This window comes from Dermacentor andersoni, chromosome 3, assembly GCF_023375885.2.
Source record: "Dermacentor andersoni chromosome 3, qqDerAnde1_hic_scaffold, whole genome shotgun sequence".
Taxonomy (NCBI): Eukaryota; Metazoa; Arthropoda; class Arachnida; order Ixodida; family Ixodidae; genus Dermacentor; species Dermacentor andersoni.
The window spans coordinates 78595416-78612364 of NC_092816.1; the positions used below are offsets into that span (position 1 = coordinate 78595416).

Consider the following 16949-nt stretch of genomic DNA (forward strand, 5'->3'; position numbering starts at 1 on the left):
GACAAATACTTCTTTTTCCTCGTCTTGTGCGCAAAAAGCTGCCTTCATGTCGCTAAGTTACATAACTGCATCTAATGCTGAGCCGTCCTCTACCGTGTTTCTCTTCCTGCGCCATTATCTCACACATTCCATGACCGGCTCAACTCCACTCCTCCCTCTTAATATTAACTATCGAAAATTATCTGTATAACAGGGTTCGGTCTCTAATCCGTACCGTCGTCTTCCCGTCTCCTGATAGACATGCATGCACTTTAGGATAAACCAAGAATAACAAAAAGTCGCAGTTTCGCCCGAAAGGTGAATCATCGAGTGCGACAGCAAATGAGTGGACACCTATACAAAGTAAGGATAGTAGTTTTGTTAGCCGTATAAACTTGCTTACCAACTAAATTAAATAGCACGGTGTAACGTGCGGACAATAAAAATGAACACGTATCTCGCTCGATGACCGCGGGAACTCGCTGCAACGAAAGCTGGAGTGAAGCGCTGCAGCAGCAGCGAGCGAATTGACCTTCGTGCTTCCTCTCGCTTCAGTGCGAACCCAGCGGACTCAGCGGCGAGAGCGCAGTACACGCGGAGCTATCAGCACTCGGCGCTCCCAGATAGGGCCCGCGCAGCCGCTCCATACTCAACAGCCGCCTGAGTGAAACACCCCACCCCTCCTTTCCCTCCTCCCGGTAACCTTGCGCGCGACGGAAGACGGCGCACTTCCTTCCCGCTTTTCTCCCTTGCGAGACGACGATGGTGGCACACCCTCGCAAGCTTTCACTCGCACAAACAACATACGGCGGGCGGCGGTGATGTTATCGCCCTTGGAATGTTACAGTACATCGCGGCGACGGCAAGATGCGCCTGGAGGGTCCATACATTGTAAAGATGCTTACACCGGCCCTTAAGTATGTTTTCTTGTCGAAATGGAAACACCCCTACAGTTAGGGCCTTACAAAAATGTATAGAGGCCGACAACGGAGCTCCAACTATACGTGCGATGATAAAAGACATAGTTGAAAACCACGTAACCATTCTGACAGCCTTGGCGCACAAAAAGATCCAACAAGAAAATTTCACAGGGAGAGCTATATGGAACTCCCCTGTCGGATATGTCTGTGCGCCCAAGGCTGCCAGAATTACAAATAGTTTTCAACTATACGTCTGTTGTCATCGCGCGTCTAGTTATATCTTCGGTGTCGTGCTCTATAATTTTTTGCAAGGCCCTTACGGTAAGGGTGTTACCAGTGCGACAAGAAAAGACCCTTAAGGGTGCAAACATATTTACATAAAATAACGGCAGGGCAGACCTTTCTTACAATTGTCAGCAGAGTTTGCGCCTTTTGCCTGCTGCTCCTCGCCCAGTTAGCCAGAGGGTGAGGCTCCTGTATATAGAAGTCACCTATAGAAATGAGCGGCTCCATGCAGTCACTGCGACAATCAACCGCGTTTGCCCGCACTTTGCAGGTTGGACGTCATCGTGCCCGCTCTTCGGCGTGACGCAGTGTTCCCGGACCAGGCCCAAAGGACGCGTGAGTATATATATATACTAGTGAGCTGTATTGTACGCAATGATGAACGATGACTTTCGTTGCCATCCACCAATCTTCCGCCGCTTACTAATATCTACTGCGGACATGTTTACTTTCCCCCTGCTCTCGCCGAACCCAAGGGCTTGAAGTAGGCCAGAGATGCCTAAATCGACCGCTGGGCATGTATTTTCACATTCTAATAAAACATGCTCCATCGTTTCCCTAGCCTTACCGCAGCAAGCACATGCTTCTTCCTTCTTATATCTCGCTTTATAGGTGCGTGTTCTAAGCATCTTGATCTCGCTTTGAAAAGTAATGACCTTCCCTTTGAGTTACCATGAATTGTTTCTTTCCTGATTTTGCTTTTTCCTCTTAAAGGGGTTGGGACACCAAATTTTGAGGCTATAAAAAGCATGTTGTAGGCTGCTTCCGTATGCAAGGACACCCAGAACGAAGTATTGGACGCTGCAAACATTTTAAAATAATTTTAATTCAGCTCCAAAAAGTCATTAAAAACTCCTCCTCGTAGTCGAGACCCATCGCTAGCGCGGCAGTTACTACGTCACAGAGGAGGAACGAAAATATTGACGTCATAGCACACTAGCACAAAAACGTGACGTATGATGAGTAGCGATGAAATGCCGATTACGGAGCATGCTGAGCCGAGCGACCGAGCATAGCCTCCACTATGACCGAGCTACAGGCATATAGAAATCCTTTCTTAATGCAAAGAAAGAGTAAGGCGTGCAGGCACGGACACAAGAGGAGAGAAGTGGACAACAGGAACGCCGCACGGCGGCCCGCGAACGGCCAACTGCGTGCGGCGAGTTGCCGAGCGGACGGGCCTACGTTTGAGCCGGCCGACTCCGAAAGGGACCAGGATATGCGGCGTTCGTGTTGTCCGCTTCTCTCTTCGCATAGTCGCATAGTTCGGCAGCTCGGAGCGGTCTCTCGTTCGCTTGGCCTTTCTCAATGTGAGGGCCTGTCCACGTTACCGGCACAGAAACTCGCCGCACGCCGTTTGCCGTTCGCGGGCCCCCGTGCGACGGCGGTTTTGCTCGCGAACGGCTAGATTTCCTTGCCGTAGAGAGGATGGACCCGGGACCCATTTGTGCGGCAGCCGTACGGCGATGCGGCCAATCAGCGACCAAGGAGTGGTCACTCTGGCACCGAGGGCAGCTTCACCGCCTCTGATCGTTCGGCGCCGCCGATATCGTCGCTAGGCCTTTTCCGGTTCACTTCAAAGCTAAAGCGTACGGCGCTTCGGAATGAATCACCGACTCTCACAAGCCGCAATATTTTCTTATCGTTGTTGTCGTTCTTCGCAATAATTATAATAATCGCGACATGCACTTCGAATCGCCAGTTGTTCACATCTGCTGGCAGAGCACGCGTATGCGCGAGCAGACGACGCAGCATAGTTTTACGTCACTATTTTTTGTGGCCCACGTGACCAAGCTATGTTGCGTTTCCTCCTCTGTGACGTCATAGCATCCCCCGGAGCCCAGAAACCGAAATCGAAATCGCTCGGTATAATAATGCTATTATTAAATTATTTATCGGATATATATGAATCCCGCTGTGTGTATCGTGCTCCCTGAAGCATGACACAACGTTTGGATCAACAAACGCATGAACGAAAATTGTGATGTCTCCACCCCTTTAAGTAGTTACTCATGGCAGGTTTCTTTTCCAATGCCGCCACTGTTGAAATCTCAGCGCTGACGCCCGTTGTTGCAAATGGGTCGCAAGCCCCAAGGGTAGCGTTGGCCTGGCGGCCAGGGGCACAACTGGAAGCATCCGAAGGTCCCGGCAAAGCATGAGTCGACTGGTAACAGAACAACTTGTTTATTCTAGCATCGCAAAAGAGCGGCCGGTCAGGTCGACCGAAGTGGAGAGACGGGAGAGCACGTAACTCAACGGAAGAAATCGGAGCCTCTCTCGGCGTCCGGGAGCAGCTGCTCTTATACTCTCGGAGTCGAGGGGAAGAAGGAACGTCTCTGGATGAGACCACGTGACGGCGGCGCTCGGGCACGTCGAGACTAGAAGGTGACGCATCCGCCGGGCCGGCGCCGGTCAGACCTCCTCGCTTCACACTTGGGGAGCTCCTCTCCCCGGCTGCCGCGCCTTGACAAGCGTGGGCACCAATATATACACACACACACACACACACACACACACACACACACACACACACACACACACGCGAAGACACGTGGCATTGAAACACGCCTGGACGCGCTTGGCGGGGAGGCGTTGCGGCGGCGTCGAACGGGCCAAAATGTCCGCCGCTTTGAACGAAGCCCCGGCGTCCGTTGCATCCGCGCCGGCTATACCGCGCGTCGTAGACGAAACGTAACACCACCCATGAGATTATATCAGCCTCTCTGACTTTTCGCTTGACGTTCTTTGTTGCTGTGTTGCTCACCCTACAGGCCGCATACTTGCTGGTAAGCTTCCTAGTTCTTTTCCTCCACTGTGAATCAATGTTCTTCCTGTACAAATACCTCAACACCTTCCCAGCCCATTTACTTTCTTAAAGATTCCTCAGTCGTTCTTCATACTCAATTTTACTGCGAGCTTCCCTCACTCCAAAACTAGTCCAGCCCATATCGCCCTGCACAGCTTCATTTGTAGTCTTCCCGTGAGCGTCCACTGCGAAGCGTCCCACTGACCTTTGGTTCCCATTGAATCCTGATTGTACCCCTGATTTAAAGCAAACTACCGCAATTTCCAAATGTGAGTCCTGGAACCATTACACTTTTCCACATACCCCGGAGCACCTCGTACATATTGTATCCCCATAGCGCTTTGTGTTTCGTTATGGCCGCATTTCTCTTCCCCTTTGCTGTTATTGTTTTCTCCGGTGTTTTCATATATCTATTGCCTTCGTTTATTCATGGATATACCAAAGTATTTATGTTCTTTTACCCAGGTATTTCCTGGCCCTGAATTGACACTGTTTGTTCACTGTTTTCATTGAATACCATAACACCCGATTTTTTAACGCTAAATTTCAAACCGAAATTCTCGCCTTCCTGTCGACAGATATTAGCCAGACATTGCATGTCACTTTGCTTGTTAGCTAGCAATACAATGTCTTCCGCATAAAACAAACCTAGAAGCTGCTGCTCTACTACTGTACCCGGCTGTTTTTGTGAGAGATTAAACACGATATTACTTTCTTCTAGCGCCCTTTCCATCCTCACTATGTACATCATAAACAGCAGAGGGGATAAAGGGGCCTTCTGCCTCAGTCCCTTGTTGATATTAGCTTTCTCCTCGCTCCTCATCCCTTCCCATTCAATACAGACGGTATTTTCTAGGTAAATTTCTCTCTGAAAAGCTGTAGACAATCGTCACCTAAGCCTTCCCTTTCCAGAATATCCCATAAAATGTTGCGGTCTGCGTTGTCATACGCTCCTGTAATGTCTAAAAAGGCCACACATAACGGTCTTCTTTCTGCGCTTGATATTTCAATACACTGAGTAAAGACAAATAAGTTATCATCCAAACACCTATCTATTCTGAAGCCATTCTGAAGTTACTCCAAAATACCATTATTCTCTGCCCATGCTTTCAGCTTTAATTTAACTGCCTGGATTGCTATCCTGTATATTACCCATGTAATGGTCAACGGTCTATTGAGTGAATTCTATCTTTCTCCCCCTTACCTTTACAAATTGAATTCATTCTACTTTGTTGTCAACTGTCTGGTATTCGTCTATCTTTTAAAGTTTTTTTCCACTGCTTTCACCAGAGCTTCCTTACTTTTTGGTCCTAGTTCATTAATCAGCCTAACGGGAACCTCGTCTAGCCATGTGGCTGTGCGCTTAGGAATTTTCTCTTCTGCTCTAGCTCTTCCAGTTGAAATTCGCCAGCACCAGCTCCTTTTTCCATCTGGCGCTCTTTCATGCTCTCTTTTTTTCTCAAGTAATCTTGTCATTGCCTTGGAAAGATTTAATACCACGTCCTCTTTCAGTTTGTTTCCATCTTCGTCAAGGATATGTTGTTGTATTGTTCCAGACTTCCTGCCTAATAAATTTATGCGGTTCCAAAATATTCTAGGTGTTGCCTTCTCTTTCTCACGTATTTCTGACAACCAACATTCACTTTCACCTTTTATCTTTGCTTTAACCAGTACTTGAACTATAAATGTTTTCTCCCGATATATTTCACATTTTCTGGTTACTTGATCCTGCGCTTTTTTTGCCTGCCTGTGCTCTCGGGAGGCTTTCTGTCGTTCGGCTATCGCTTCTCGTATCTCCCTGTTCCATCAGCTTTTCGCCTGCTTTTTTTCTTTTCCAACGAGCATGTTGCTTCTCTTTTTGTATTTATGTCGTTATTAAACTTAGAAGCTCACTATATTACCACTCTTTATTTGGCCATTTGCCAAGTTCTTTCTCGACGCTTGCGACTATATTTGGTATTTGCTCAGCGTTCAAATTTGTACTGGTCATCTTGTGCTCCTTGCTCTCTTTTCCAACTACACACCCCATTTTCAAAATGATGCGTTTATGGTCCTTCTCTATGTTGCTATACTCTCCCTCGTCATTGACCATTTCTCTCAACTTATCATGAATTCCTCCTGTCACCAGACAGTAATCAATGGTCGATTAGCGGTTTCCCACCTCCCACGTAGTCTGCCCTTCACACTTCGGTAACGATCGCTATCGTATTCACGATAACGGGGTTATGTTGCTGACAAAGATCCAGCAATGACTTCCCGTTGTTGTTACCAAATATTGTTAGTGGATTCGCCGTCGCCGTCACGGCTTGTTTGAAGCAGTGGAAATCCTGGAAGAAGATGTCTTGCGACCATCTCGCGGGGCTTGGAAGTCATGGACAGACGCGGCGGCCATTGTATGCGGAGACAACACTGGGATGAAGACGCGCCTACACAGCGCGCGAAGCTATCAGCCGTCGCCACTCATAGTCGGCATCGCAGACCGCTTTCGAGGCATGGTCCGCGCGGCGGTACCGCCGACCGAGTACGTTTGGTCACGGTTCACAACGGTTCGACGTGAATGGATAAAGCGCTGAAGAACGATAACAATTATAATGATCGGAAGGTCATCGGCGCACCTGGTGCCGTTACCTGCAGTACTTTGCTTGCGTCATCGATGACTCCTTGTGGCGCCGTCCGCACCAGTTCGTGTCGCCGCAGCGCTGTCGTTCGCACTGGTCGGATCAAGTTTCGTAACGTTGATAATGACACCGGGCTGCGTGGAGGCGAGCAAGTGGCACAATGCTTACGCGTACTTAGACAACTCCCAGAGGAGTTTCTGCGTGATTTTTTTTTCTTTCTTTCCGTAATGCACGATGAATTTCGGAGGGAATATAGATTCGACGTTAGCGTCGGCGGTATGAATGTCTCAGCCCACTCAGGAGCGAGCGCCGCTCAACCCTGTGGGTCCCCTTCCTTGGGCGTGGCGCAGTTACGACATAACTGCATGCCGGCCTTTTCCGTTCCGACTCGCTGAGGACAAGCGTGCGTTAACAGAGGGGAAAAGCCACGAGTGAAAGCCCTGGTGGAAAAAGAAAGGCAGCTGGGAGAAAACAAAAAGGAAAGACATTCACTAGAAAGGCAACGAACGCTAACACGCGTGAAGAGATTTTTTTTTTTTTTTAGCTTCAGCGTTCACTACCGCGAAACGCGGAAATAAGCAGGGACAGACTGAACCAGACAAGCCGGCTCCCCTTCTCTCCGCTTTTCTGGCTTCTTCGGGAATCCTTCGCTCGAAATATAGCCGATCTGCGTATCACCGCGTCACGGGACGTTTCGCGGGAACGTTTTTTGAGGGAGGCCACAAAAGAGCTGAGTCTCTGTCTCCTCCCTTCCCCATCTCGTGTAGAATGACGCGACCAGTGCTCGCGCGCTTTGACCGAGGGATTAAACAATGCATGGTTAGGGATGGGGGGAGGGAAAAGACTGCACGATGGTGAGCGGTTGCAACGACCTTGTCGCTGTCAATGGCCGCAGCAAGGGGCGATGGGCTGGAAGCTTCAGCAAAAGAGCTTGTTGTTAGACCTTGTTGGTACATACACCACCACCACCACCACCACCACCACCACCACCACCACCACCACCACCACCACCACCACCAACAACAACAACAACAACAACAACAACAACAACACGCACGCACGCACGATCTAACGGGACCAAACGCTGCGTCTTTTTCTAATCCGTTCTGTAAATGCTACACTAAACGATCGAAATGCCCCATTCTAAATGTGCGCTCTTTTCCATGCATCGAACTGGCCCAGCAGCAAGCTCTCTGTTCGTACGTAGTCGTTAAATCGATGAACAGCGCACATGAACTGAGCTAGAGGACGCAGACGGACACAGTGATGAGAGGAAGCCAAGGCAATACAAAGAAGACGTAAAACGTACAACACGAGAAATAACAAAATTGATCAAGAGTGGGCTAGAACACATCTCGCCTTGTCGAGACATTGACTGCAGGCTCGTTAAATGTTGCTCCATTCAAGTCGTTTCCTTCCTGTGACCACTTTGTTTGACTTTGTTTACACGCAAGGAAAGGAACGTATTTGAGTCCAACGTCGCCACGACGGTAACCTGTGGCCTTGAAGAGAGAGAAATGCAAGAGGAAAGGTGGGGAAGTCAACTTGGGTCAACCACGTTCGGAGTTTGCCACCTTGCTCTGGTGGTGGGGTAAAAAGGACGTGACGGACAGGAGGAACAAAGAAGGGAGAAACACACTATGAAAAGAAAGGAAAAAAATGCGTTGGGTGACAATTGTAACAAGCTACAGTTAATGAAATTACGCTGAGCCGTACATAATTGAGGGAAACAGAGAAACGATCGAGGGGGTTCCGAGACCAGTTGCAGCGACCCTAGCACCGCAAGTAGGTGCATGCAGAATTCGTCTGGCCGTTCCCGCGCTTTCCGTCAATGTTGCAAATTTTAAGTGCGACGTATCCAGCGCAAGCGGTTTGGGGGTGTTGTAATTGCACCGCTGGCACGAGTTGTTGGAACCTCAGTGCTGACGCCCGTTGTTGCAAATGGGTCGCAAGCCCCAAGGGTAGCGTTGGCCTGGCGGCCTGGGGCACTGGAAGCATCCGAAGGTCCCGGCAAAGCATGAGTCGACTGGTAACAGAACAACTGGTTTATTCTAACATCGCAAAAGAGCGGGCGGTCAGGTCGACCGAAGTGGAGAGACGGGAGTGCACGTTACTCATCAGAAGAAATCGGAGCCTCTCTCTCGGCGTCCGGGGGCAGCTGCTCTTATAGTCTCGGCGTCGCGGGCAAGAAGGAAGGTCACGGGATGAGACCACGTGACGGCGAGGCACGGACGAGCTGAGATACATGTTGAGACGAGTGTAGTGACTCAACCGCCAAGCAGGCGCCGTCAGACCTCCTCGCTTCACACTTGGGGAGCTCCTCTCCCCGGCTGCCGCGCTTTGACAAGCGTGGGCACACACACACACACGCACACACGAAGACACGTGGCACTGAAACACGCCTGGACGCGCTTGGCGGGGAGACTGCGGGAGCTCCGAACGGGCCAAAATGTCCGCCGCTTTGAACGAAGCTCCGGCGTCCGTTGCATCCGCGCCGGCTATACCGCGCGTCGTAGGCGAAACGTAACAGACCGCCCCGCCGGGGGAAGGAGATCCCGATGGTCAGGGGACTGCATCCGCTGTCCGGAGGGATGTCGCTCGATGATGCACATAACCGAAGTCGGGCGTCCGTCGGCGTTTCTTGAGCGCAGCGCACGGAGAAGGCCTCGTTCTCTCGTTCAGGTTCACCCAGGACACTGCAAAGTGACTTCGGGAGAGTTGACATTTTTGTTCTCGTTCCCGGCAAGCGTTAGAACTACGCCGAAACTCAACCGCTCAGTCAGCAAGCACGGCACAACCCTCACTAAGCCCTGCCAGGCTCTTTCCCCTTTTATACTACTGCCTAGTTCCTTGCAGTAGTTTAGCAGCACTCAGAACGCGTCCACAAATCGGAAAATTGCACTAGAAAGCACATCATCACTTTGAAACACTACACAAAAGCAATATGTTAAAAATCCTGCCTCAGGAAGAAAAACATCAGTAACAAACAATTTTGAGGCTGATTCCCACGTTAGGGGCTTCGACTTAAGCCATCGGCGTTACCGTTGAGACTCCCTTTTTTGTAACGCACCTCAAAGGAATATTGTTGCAAAGCGAGGCTCCAGCGCAGGAGGCGGCCATTTGTGGAAGAGATAGTCTGCAGCCATTGGAGAGGGCAGTGATCCGTCTCGAAGCATGCGAAGCGGAGATCGCAGCGAGCGACCGTACACTAGCTCAGCTGGCGAAAACCCCGTAGCCGCATGCGGCGCGGTCCTCAATGCAAACATCACCCCAGGCAGACACAGCTCCCAGTCAGTTTGTTGTTCAAAACACAATGCTCTCAACACGCGCTTCATGACGGAGTGGAGCTTCTCAACGGAAGTCGACTGGGGGTGGTGCACTGAGCTGTGTAACAGCTTTACCCCGCACCTTTCGAGAAAGGCTGTCGTCAAAGCGCTAGTAAACACTGTGCCCTGATCTGATTGGATTTCCGCAGGAAAACCAACTCGCGCAAATATGGACAGTAGTGCATTGACTATCTCAACTGAGCTTAGTTCTTTAAGCGGCACTGCTTCAGGGAACTTTGTCGCTGGGCAGATCACAGTCAAAATGTGTCTGTACCCCGTGGCTGTTACCGGCAGAGGTCCCACTGTATCAATAACGAGCCGTCTGAAAGGCTCCGTAATGATAGGTACCAACTTCAACGGCGCCCTCGATTTGTCCCCTGGTTTGCCCACCCGCTGACAGGTGTCGCATGTCTTCACAAAGTGGTCTGCGTCCCGAAAACACCCTGGCCAATAGTACTCTTGCAAGAGACGGTCCTTAGTTTTCTTAACTCCTAGGTGTCCGGACCACGAACCCCCATGCGACAAGCGCAACAGATCCTGACGGTAGCACTGAGGCACGATCAGCTGATCGAACTCCACTCCTCTGCGGTCTAGATACTTTCGGTACAGGACCCCACCTCTTTCCACAAAGCGAGCATTTTTCTTGGCGATACCTTCCTTGACAATGCAGCGTATGTTTTCTAGGCTGCCATCCTTCTTTTGCTCGGCTATCAAAGCCGACCGGCTGACTTTTAGCAACCTGTTAAGTCCATCTGACGTAGGCGCGATGAGCAAATCTGCAGATAGCTCTTCTAGCTTTCCCGTGTCGGGCATTTCCTCTCCAGTATCTGGTGCCTTCAACGCTACAGGCTCAATTTTATTCAGTTCGGGCGTGCTCTGAATATCAGCTTGCTGCGCCTCTGACCCTTTCTCATCGTACGACAACGTCGGCCCCGCAACTACCGCCTTTGCAGCGAGCTCCCGAACCTTCGATCTGGTTAAGGCCTGAACGCTAGCCTCACCAAACAAAAGCCCCTTCTCGCGCAGGAGGTGATCGGACCTGTTCGAAAATAGGTACGGGTACTGGGGGGGCAGCATAGATGACACTGCGGCCTCTGTCTCAAGTGCTCCGAAAGGTCCTTCAATAAGCACTTTTGCTACGGGCAGACACACGCTATGAGCTTCCACTGCTTGCTTGATCCATGCGCACTCGCCCGTGAACATATCGGGTTCTACGTAGGAGGGGTGAACTACATCCATCGTAGCTGCGGAATCGCGAAGCACTCGGCACTCTTTCCCGTTCACGAGGAGGTCTCGCATGTAAGGCTCGAGAAGCTTCATGTTCTCGTCAGTGCTGCATAAGGACAAAAACACGACTTTTGTTTTTGTTTCTGGACACTGCGCCGAAAAGTGACCCGGCTTCTGGCACGTATAACAAACGCACGCTTGCCTCGTCTCGAACCGCTTTCTGCGTTCGGCTTCGGCTGCCGCCGTCTCCTTACGTTCGGTCGGACTGCTTTCACTCGCATCCGCACTACGTCTGTCCCCCTTTGCTCTCATGGGCGTGAACTTCGGCCTCTCAAACTTGGAGCCAAATTCACCCTTTTGACCGTCCTTAGCTCCGCGAGCCCGACGCGTCACAAACTCCTCGGCTAGCTCAGCGGCTCTAGCCACCGTACTAACGTCTGGCCTATCCAAGACCCAGTACCGCACGTTCTCAGGTAACCGACTATAAAACTGTTCCAGCCCGAAACACTGCAGAACTTTCTCGTGATCACCCAACGCTTTCTCTTCTTTGAGCCACTCCTGCATGTTTGACATAAGCCTGTAGGCAAACTCTGTATATGACTCACTTTTACCTTTCTCATTTTCCCGAAACTTCCGACGGAACGCCTCCGCTGACAGCCTGTACTTTTTTAGCAGACTCGATTTCACTTTGTCGAAATCCTCGGCCTCCTCTCTCTCCAAGCGAGCGACTACGTCGGCCGCCTCGCCGGGTAGCAAAGTGAGCAAGCGCTGTGGCCACGTTTCCCGAGAGAACCCCTGCTTCTCGCACGTTCGCTCAAAGTTAACCAGGAACAAACCAATGTCCTCTCCAAGCTTAAACGGCCGCATCAGGTCAGTCATTTTGAACAATACTCGTTCTCCTGCACCGTGTGCCTGACTTCCATTACGAGCGCGTTCCATCTCTACCTCGAGACGCTTCATTTCCAAAGCGTGTTGACGGTCGCGCTCTTTTTCTTGTTGCTCTCGCTCTATCTGTTCTTTACGTTCACGCTCCTGTCTCTCTTTCTGTTCTTTAAGTTCGCGCTCCTGTCTTTTTGCCGCCTCCCTCTCCTCAATGGTCTCAAGGCATTCCGACAGCTCGTCATCCTCAGCTTCTAACTCAAGAATAGCCCTTAGCAGTTCTGGTTTTCTGAGTTTGTCTGAGACATCCAGACCCAACTCTCTTGCAAGCTCCAGCAATTTCGGTTTGCGCAACGACTTCAAATCCATGGCTGCTCTGAATGCTGCTTTCTCTACTGCCTACTATTGTCTTGCCGCAAACTAACCCGGCAGCAACGACAACCACAATTACCAGCTCTGTTTCTGACACTAACAAAAGCCTGGCAAAACTCAGAAGAAGAAAGTCCCGCACTCACCAAACCTCGCAGCCAAGAATTCAGCGCAGTCGTTCCGCTGCAGGCAACCAGTCATCACACAGGGCTCGTTGCACTGCTCCCGGATGGTCGTTGTGCTGCTCAGCATACAGTCAACCGCATATCTTCGCTGCTGGCCTCCGTTGTCGCGATCTCACCGCTGGCAACCAGCTGTTAGAATCTCACCGCTGGCACGAGTTGTTGGAACCTCAGTGCTGACGCCCGTTGTTGCAAATGGGTCGCAAGCCCCAAGGGTAGCGTTGGCCTGGCGGCCTGGGGCACTGGAAGCATCCGAAGGTCCCGGCAAAGCATGAGTCGACTGGTAACAGAACAACTGGTTTATTCTAACATCGCAAAAGAGCGGGCGGTCAGGTCGACCGAAGTGGAGAGACGGGAGAGCACGTTACTCATCAGAAGAAATCGGAGCCTCTCTCTCGGCGTCCGGGGGCAGCTGCTCTTATAGTCTCGGCGTCGCGGGCAAGAAGGAAGGTCACGGGATGAGACCACGTGACGGCGAGGCACGGACGAGCTGAGATACATGTTGAGACGAGTGTAGTGACTCAACCGCCAAGCAGGCGCCGTCAGACCTCCTCGCTTCACACTTGGGGAGCTCCTCTCCCCGGCTGCCGCGCTTTGACAAGCGTGGGCACACACACACACACGCACACACGAAGACACGTGGCACTGAAACACGCCTGGACGCGCTTGGCGGGGAGACTGCGGGAGCTCCGAACGGGCCAAAATGTCCGCCGCTTTGAACGAAGCTCCGGCGTCCGTTGCATCCGCGCCGGCTATACCGCGCGTCGTAGGCGAAACGTAACAGGGGCTTTCTTTTATTCTTCAGTTAGGACGTTATATATCGTAAATCGTTATGCGTGGCATCGGTTACGAGTGGATCGGCTGCGTACGTACGTGCTGGCCGAATTGTTTCACCAACGAGGTGGATACGTGTACACCGTCTTCGTCTCTCTGAAACAGGTCGAAGTGGCGCACTTCTCGCACCCGTTCGAGCTCGAGCTGGAGAGGACGGCGGGCGACGGCGACCAAGAAGGCGAGTACCTGTCAATTTTTTTTTTTTTCAGTGTTGCGAGTGGCCTCGCAAGTGACTAGAAAGAGGCCCTGATTCCCCCCGAAGGAAAGGCGGAAACGAGAAAAAGCTTGACTGACATACAATAGGGGGAAAAAATGAGAAAAAAGAAATGTGCACATCCAACGCACATATTATATAATCTATGCGAAGTGAAGCTTTCGTGAAGCGTTCTGCTTTCTTTGTTTCTTTTTTTTTTTAGATTAGATGTATGTAAAGAGATGTTGGCGCCGTCTAATCCTCTGCTCCGGCGTACTAAAAATACTACATGTTCACAAGCTAGAACTCAAGTCCAGTGCACTCCGCGCAAAAAAAGAAAAAGAAAAAAGAGTACAAGAAAAGAAAAGAAGAAAACCGCGGCAGACACCACCAAAACACACGCAAAATGAGCACACAAAGCGTCGCTTTAATAAAAAGAAATTAATAACGCGCATATTTATTGCAGTGCATGGTGATAGTTAGGAACCGTTTGTTGTTTCTCTGAGTATAATTCTGTTGAGAACAGGGCCGGTAACCAGCTCATCCGTAAGGTATAGTGCAATAGAGAGGGGGGGGGGGGGCGGTCTACAAATAAGTCGATTGATTATGTGGATGCTATGCTGCGTATGAGCTATTCGGCAAGACGACGACGGCAGTGGCTGCTGCTACTGCTGGAGCAGCAGCACCTCCGCTACCGCCATCACCACCACCACCACCACCACCACCACCACCACCACCACCACTACTACTACTGCAAAAGGAAAAAAAAAATCGATTTAAAAAGAAGACTTCACAGGTTCCTCCGCCTCTGGACTCATTGACTGCGATAGCATAGCATCACAGAGGTCACGGCCCACTTTGAGAAGCACGCAATGTCATCCTTGTCAGCTGCAGTATCGCCTCCGACATAAACACTAGTTTTAGTGCTTTTTTAATAATTTAGCTTTCTTTCATTTCCATATCACGGAACATACCCGCGGTGGTAAAATGGCCATATTTATATCCTTTCATTTACCGCTTCACGAAAGCTTCGCTTCACATAGATTCCGACATGTGTGTTGGATCTGCTTCATTTTTTTTTGTTTTATTAAGCGACATAAGCGTGCAAGCGCGCCGAACTCGTCTATGTGTCGCCGACACAAATCTCGTTCCCGCATGTCTCACAAACAAACTTTACGCTTTTTGTCCGTTCTTGTGTCAGTGTCCCCGTTATCATTGCGTTCTTTTTTCTCTCTCTCTCGCTTTTTTCACGATGAACGCACGCAGGTTTCGCGCTGGTGGGCCGGCTGTTCGTCGAGGTGCTGTCCTTGGATTGCTGGAACAGGCTGCGCGTGGAAGGCTACGCCTACTGCGACCTACTCGAAAGCCCCGGTGAGCCACACCGAACGCACGCGTTTGCACTAACTACACATACGGGTATACTGGTTCGACCTATTCGTGCAGGCACTTCTGACACAGTCCTGAAGCCTGAGACATAAAGGAGACACATAACCCGCCAAAATTCATCCGCAACCTTTCTCCGCATCGAAAGGATGCAAAAGAATGCGACAGGGTTCCGTTTTTAGCGCAGACCTTGCATTATTTGTTTTTTATTGTGCACCATTAGAGAACTGTCGACACGTCGTTCGCACTGAATGGTGACGGTGACCTCCTCATCCGTTTTGCGCACACGCAGGCCAGAGGGAGCTGTCGCTGCTCACGTGGCGGCCTCTGTCCCGTAGCCTGGTCTCGCGCATGCGCAGGTTCTTCACGGGCGGAGATCCCCCGCTGGAAGACCTCTGCGCTGCCGGCACATCGACCGCTGCGGCCTCGTCCGAACAAAACGGCGACGCAGAGGTAAGCCACGACAGCTCAATGGAAACAAGGTCGTGGGTAAGCGCTCGCAGAGGACGAAGAAGCTCTGGCAGTGATTTGTGGAAGCGTAGCAGACTAGTTCTGCGGCAGTCCGCTAGATGGAGGAAGGCCGATGGAGGATTTCGCTCAGAAGTGGTTTGCTACGTTCGCTCGGGACTGTAGGTAGTTTATCGACGAGGAAGCACACAGCATTTTGGAGGAACGAAAGACAGAAGTAGTGAGTTCTGCGAAATGCGAGAAAGCTCGCTTACGTCGTAGGTTTAGGTGCCCCCGCCACGAAGAACCCCATGTGTTGAAAATTAATCCGGAGCCCCTCACTACGGCGTGCCTCGTAATCATATCGCGGGTTTGGCGCGTAAGACTCCAGAATTATTTTTTTCAACGTAGTGAGTTCTGACAATACATTCATTAAAAGATTTGCCCGAACATATATGAAAACATGTTCAAATCCAAGAAGTCAAACTAAAGTACAGGCGCTGCCGTATTGGCGCAAAATTCAATAAAGGAAAACTGTTATTTATTATCTCCTCCAATAATGAACCTTTCTTCTGTCAAATAAATGCAGATAATCTTTAAAAGAAGAGTAGAATGCTAGACTAAACTGATAGCTTCAGACTTTCAGCTACTCTGTGGCATTATATTTATTAATTATTTCATTTTATTAATATTCTTCAATAAAATCACGCCGTTGCCCGAGCCTATAGCACAATATATACTGTGTGTGTCCCAGTTAACGTTGGCCAGGCTGATTAGCGAAAAAGAATATTAAAGAAAAGACGGCGCAAGGTACAATTATAACATTTACGTCGCTTGGTCGTCAGAGCTCTGATGCTCGAACACCGTAGTTATAAAAGTCGTATCTTGCACCGTGCTTCTTAAAAAAAATAAAAAAAATATTTTTATTTCGTTGAACAGCTTGGCTAACGTTAGCTGGGACACCTTATAGATGTAAAAAAAAGAAGAAAATATTCCATACGCGTCTCTTGCGTCGTCTTAATCAAAAATACGCTACGAGAGTGAGCAAGGTGCAATCGTCCGTTGATTGTGCCTCGCTCGCACCGATACACCCACGGGCTTCCCTCTCTTTTACGCACTCGGGCCTCGGGGAGGTCAAGGTGAAGCAGTTATGCGAAACCGCATCCGCAGCTCAAGCTTGATTGCTTTCTGCCCGCCGGAGAACGTGACGTGGTGCAATAAGACGCGCCGAGAGGTCTCTTTATTATTATCTCTTTTTTTCTACCCCTCCGAAACCGGAACTTAATCGCACTACCCGAGGGGCTGTATATATGAGTATGCAGTGCGAGTCTCACGTTCGCCGGGCCAGCACGCGTTGATACGGAACGAAGTATACACTGTACGTGTATAATCAGGCATATAAACCTGCCGCAGTCACGTGACCAACGTATTATGCGCAGTTTCTCCTGTTTTTTTTTTTTTTTTTTTTTTTTTTTTCCCGTCACTGTTGTTTTGTCGCGCA

General features: G+C 50.2%; 2 protein-coding genes across 2 annotated transcripts in view; both read left to right on the forward strand.

The window, feature by feature from the left end:
- The window catches only part of LOC140216736 (tectonic-like complex member MKS1), a 73226-nt gene extending 58365 nt beyond the window's left edge, over positions 1-14861 (forward strand). The window contains exons 4-5 of the mRNA XM_072287234.1: positions 1456-1520; positions 13531-14861. Coding sequence (XP_072143335.1) covers positions 1456-1520; positions 13531-13662 — 197 coding nt within the window. The 3' untranslated portion in view covers positions 13663-14861. The remainder of the gene's footprint in view (positions 1-1455; positions 1521-13530) is intronic.
- Positions 14862-14880: 19 nt separating this feature from the next.
- Positions 14881-16949, forward strand: part of LOC126544466 (tectonic-like complex member MKS1) — a gene marked incomplete at its 5' end in the record, with an annotated part of 32342 nt that continues 30273 nt past the window's right edge. Inside the window, 2 exons of the mRNA XM_050191798.3 lie at positions 14881-14989; positions 15294-15454. Of these exons, the coding sequence (XP_050047755.3) occupies positions 14881-14989; positions 15294-15454 (270 nt within the window). The remainder of the gene's footprint in view (positions 14990-15293; positions 15455-16949) is intronic.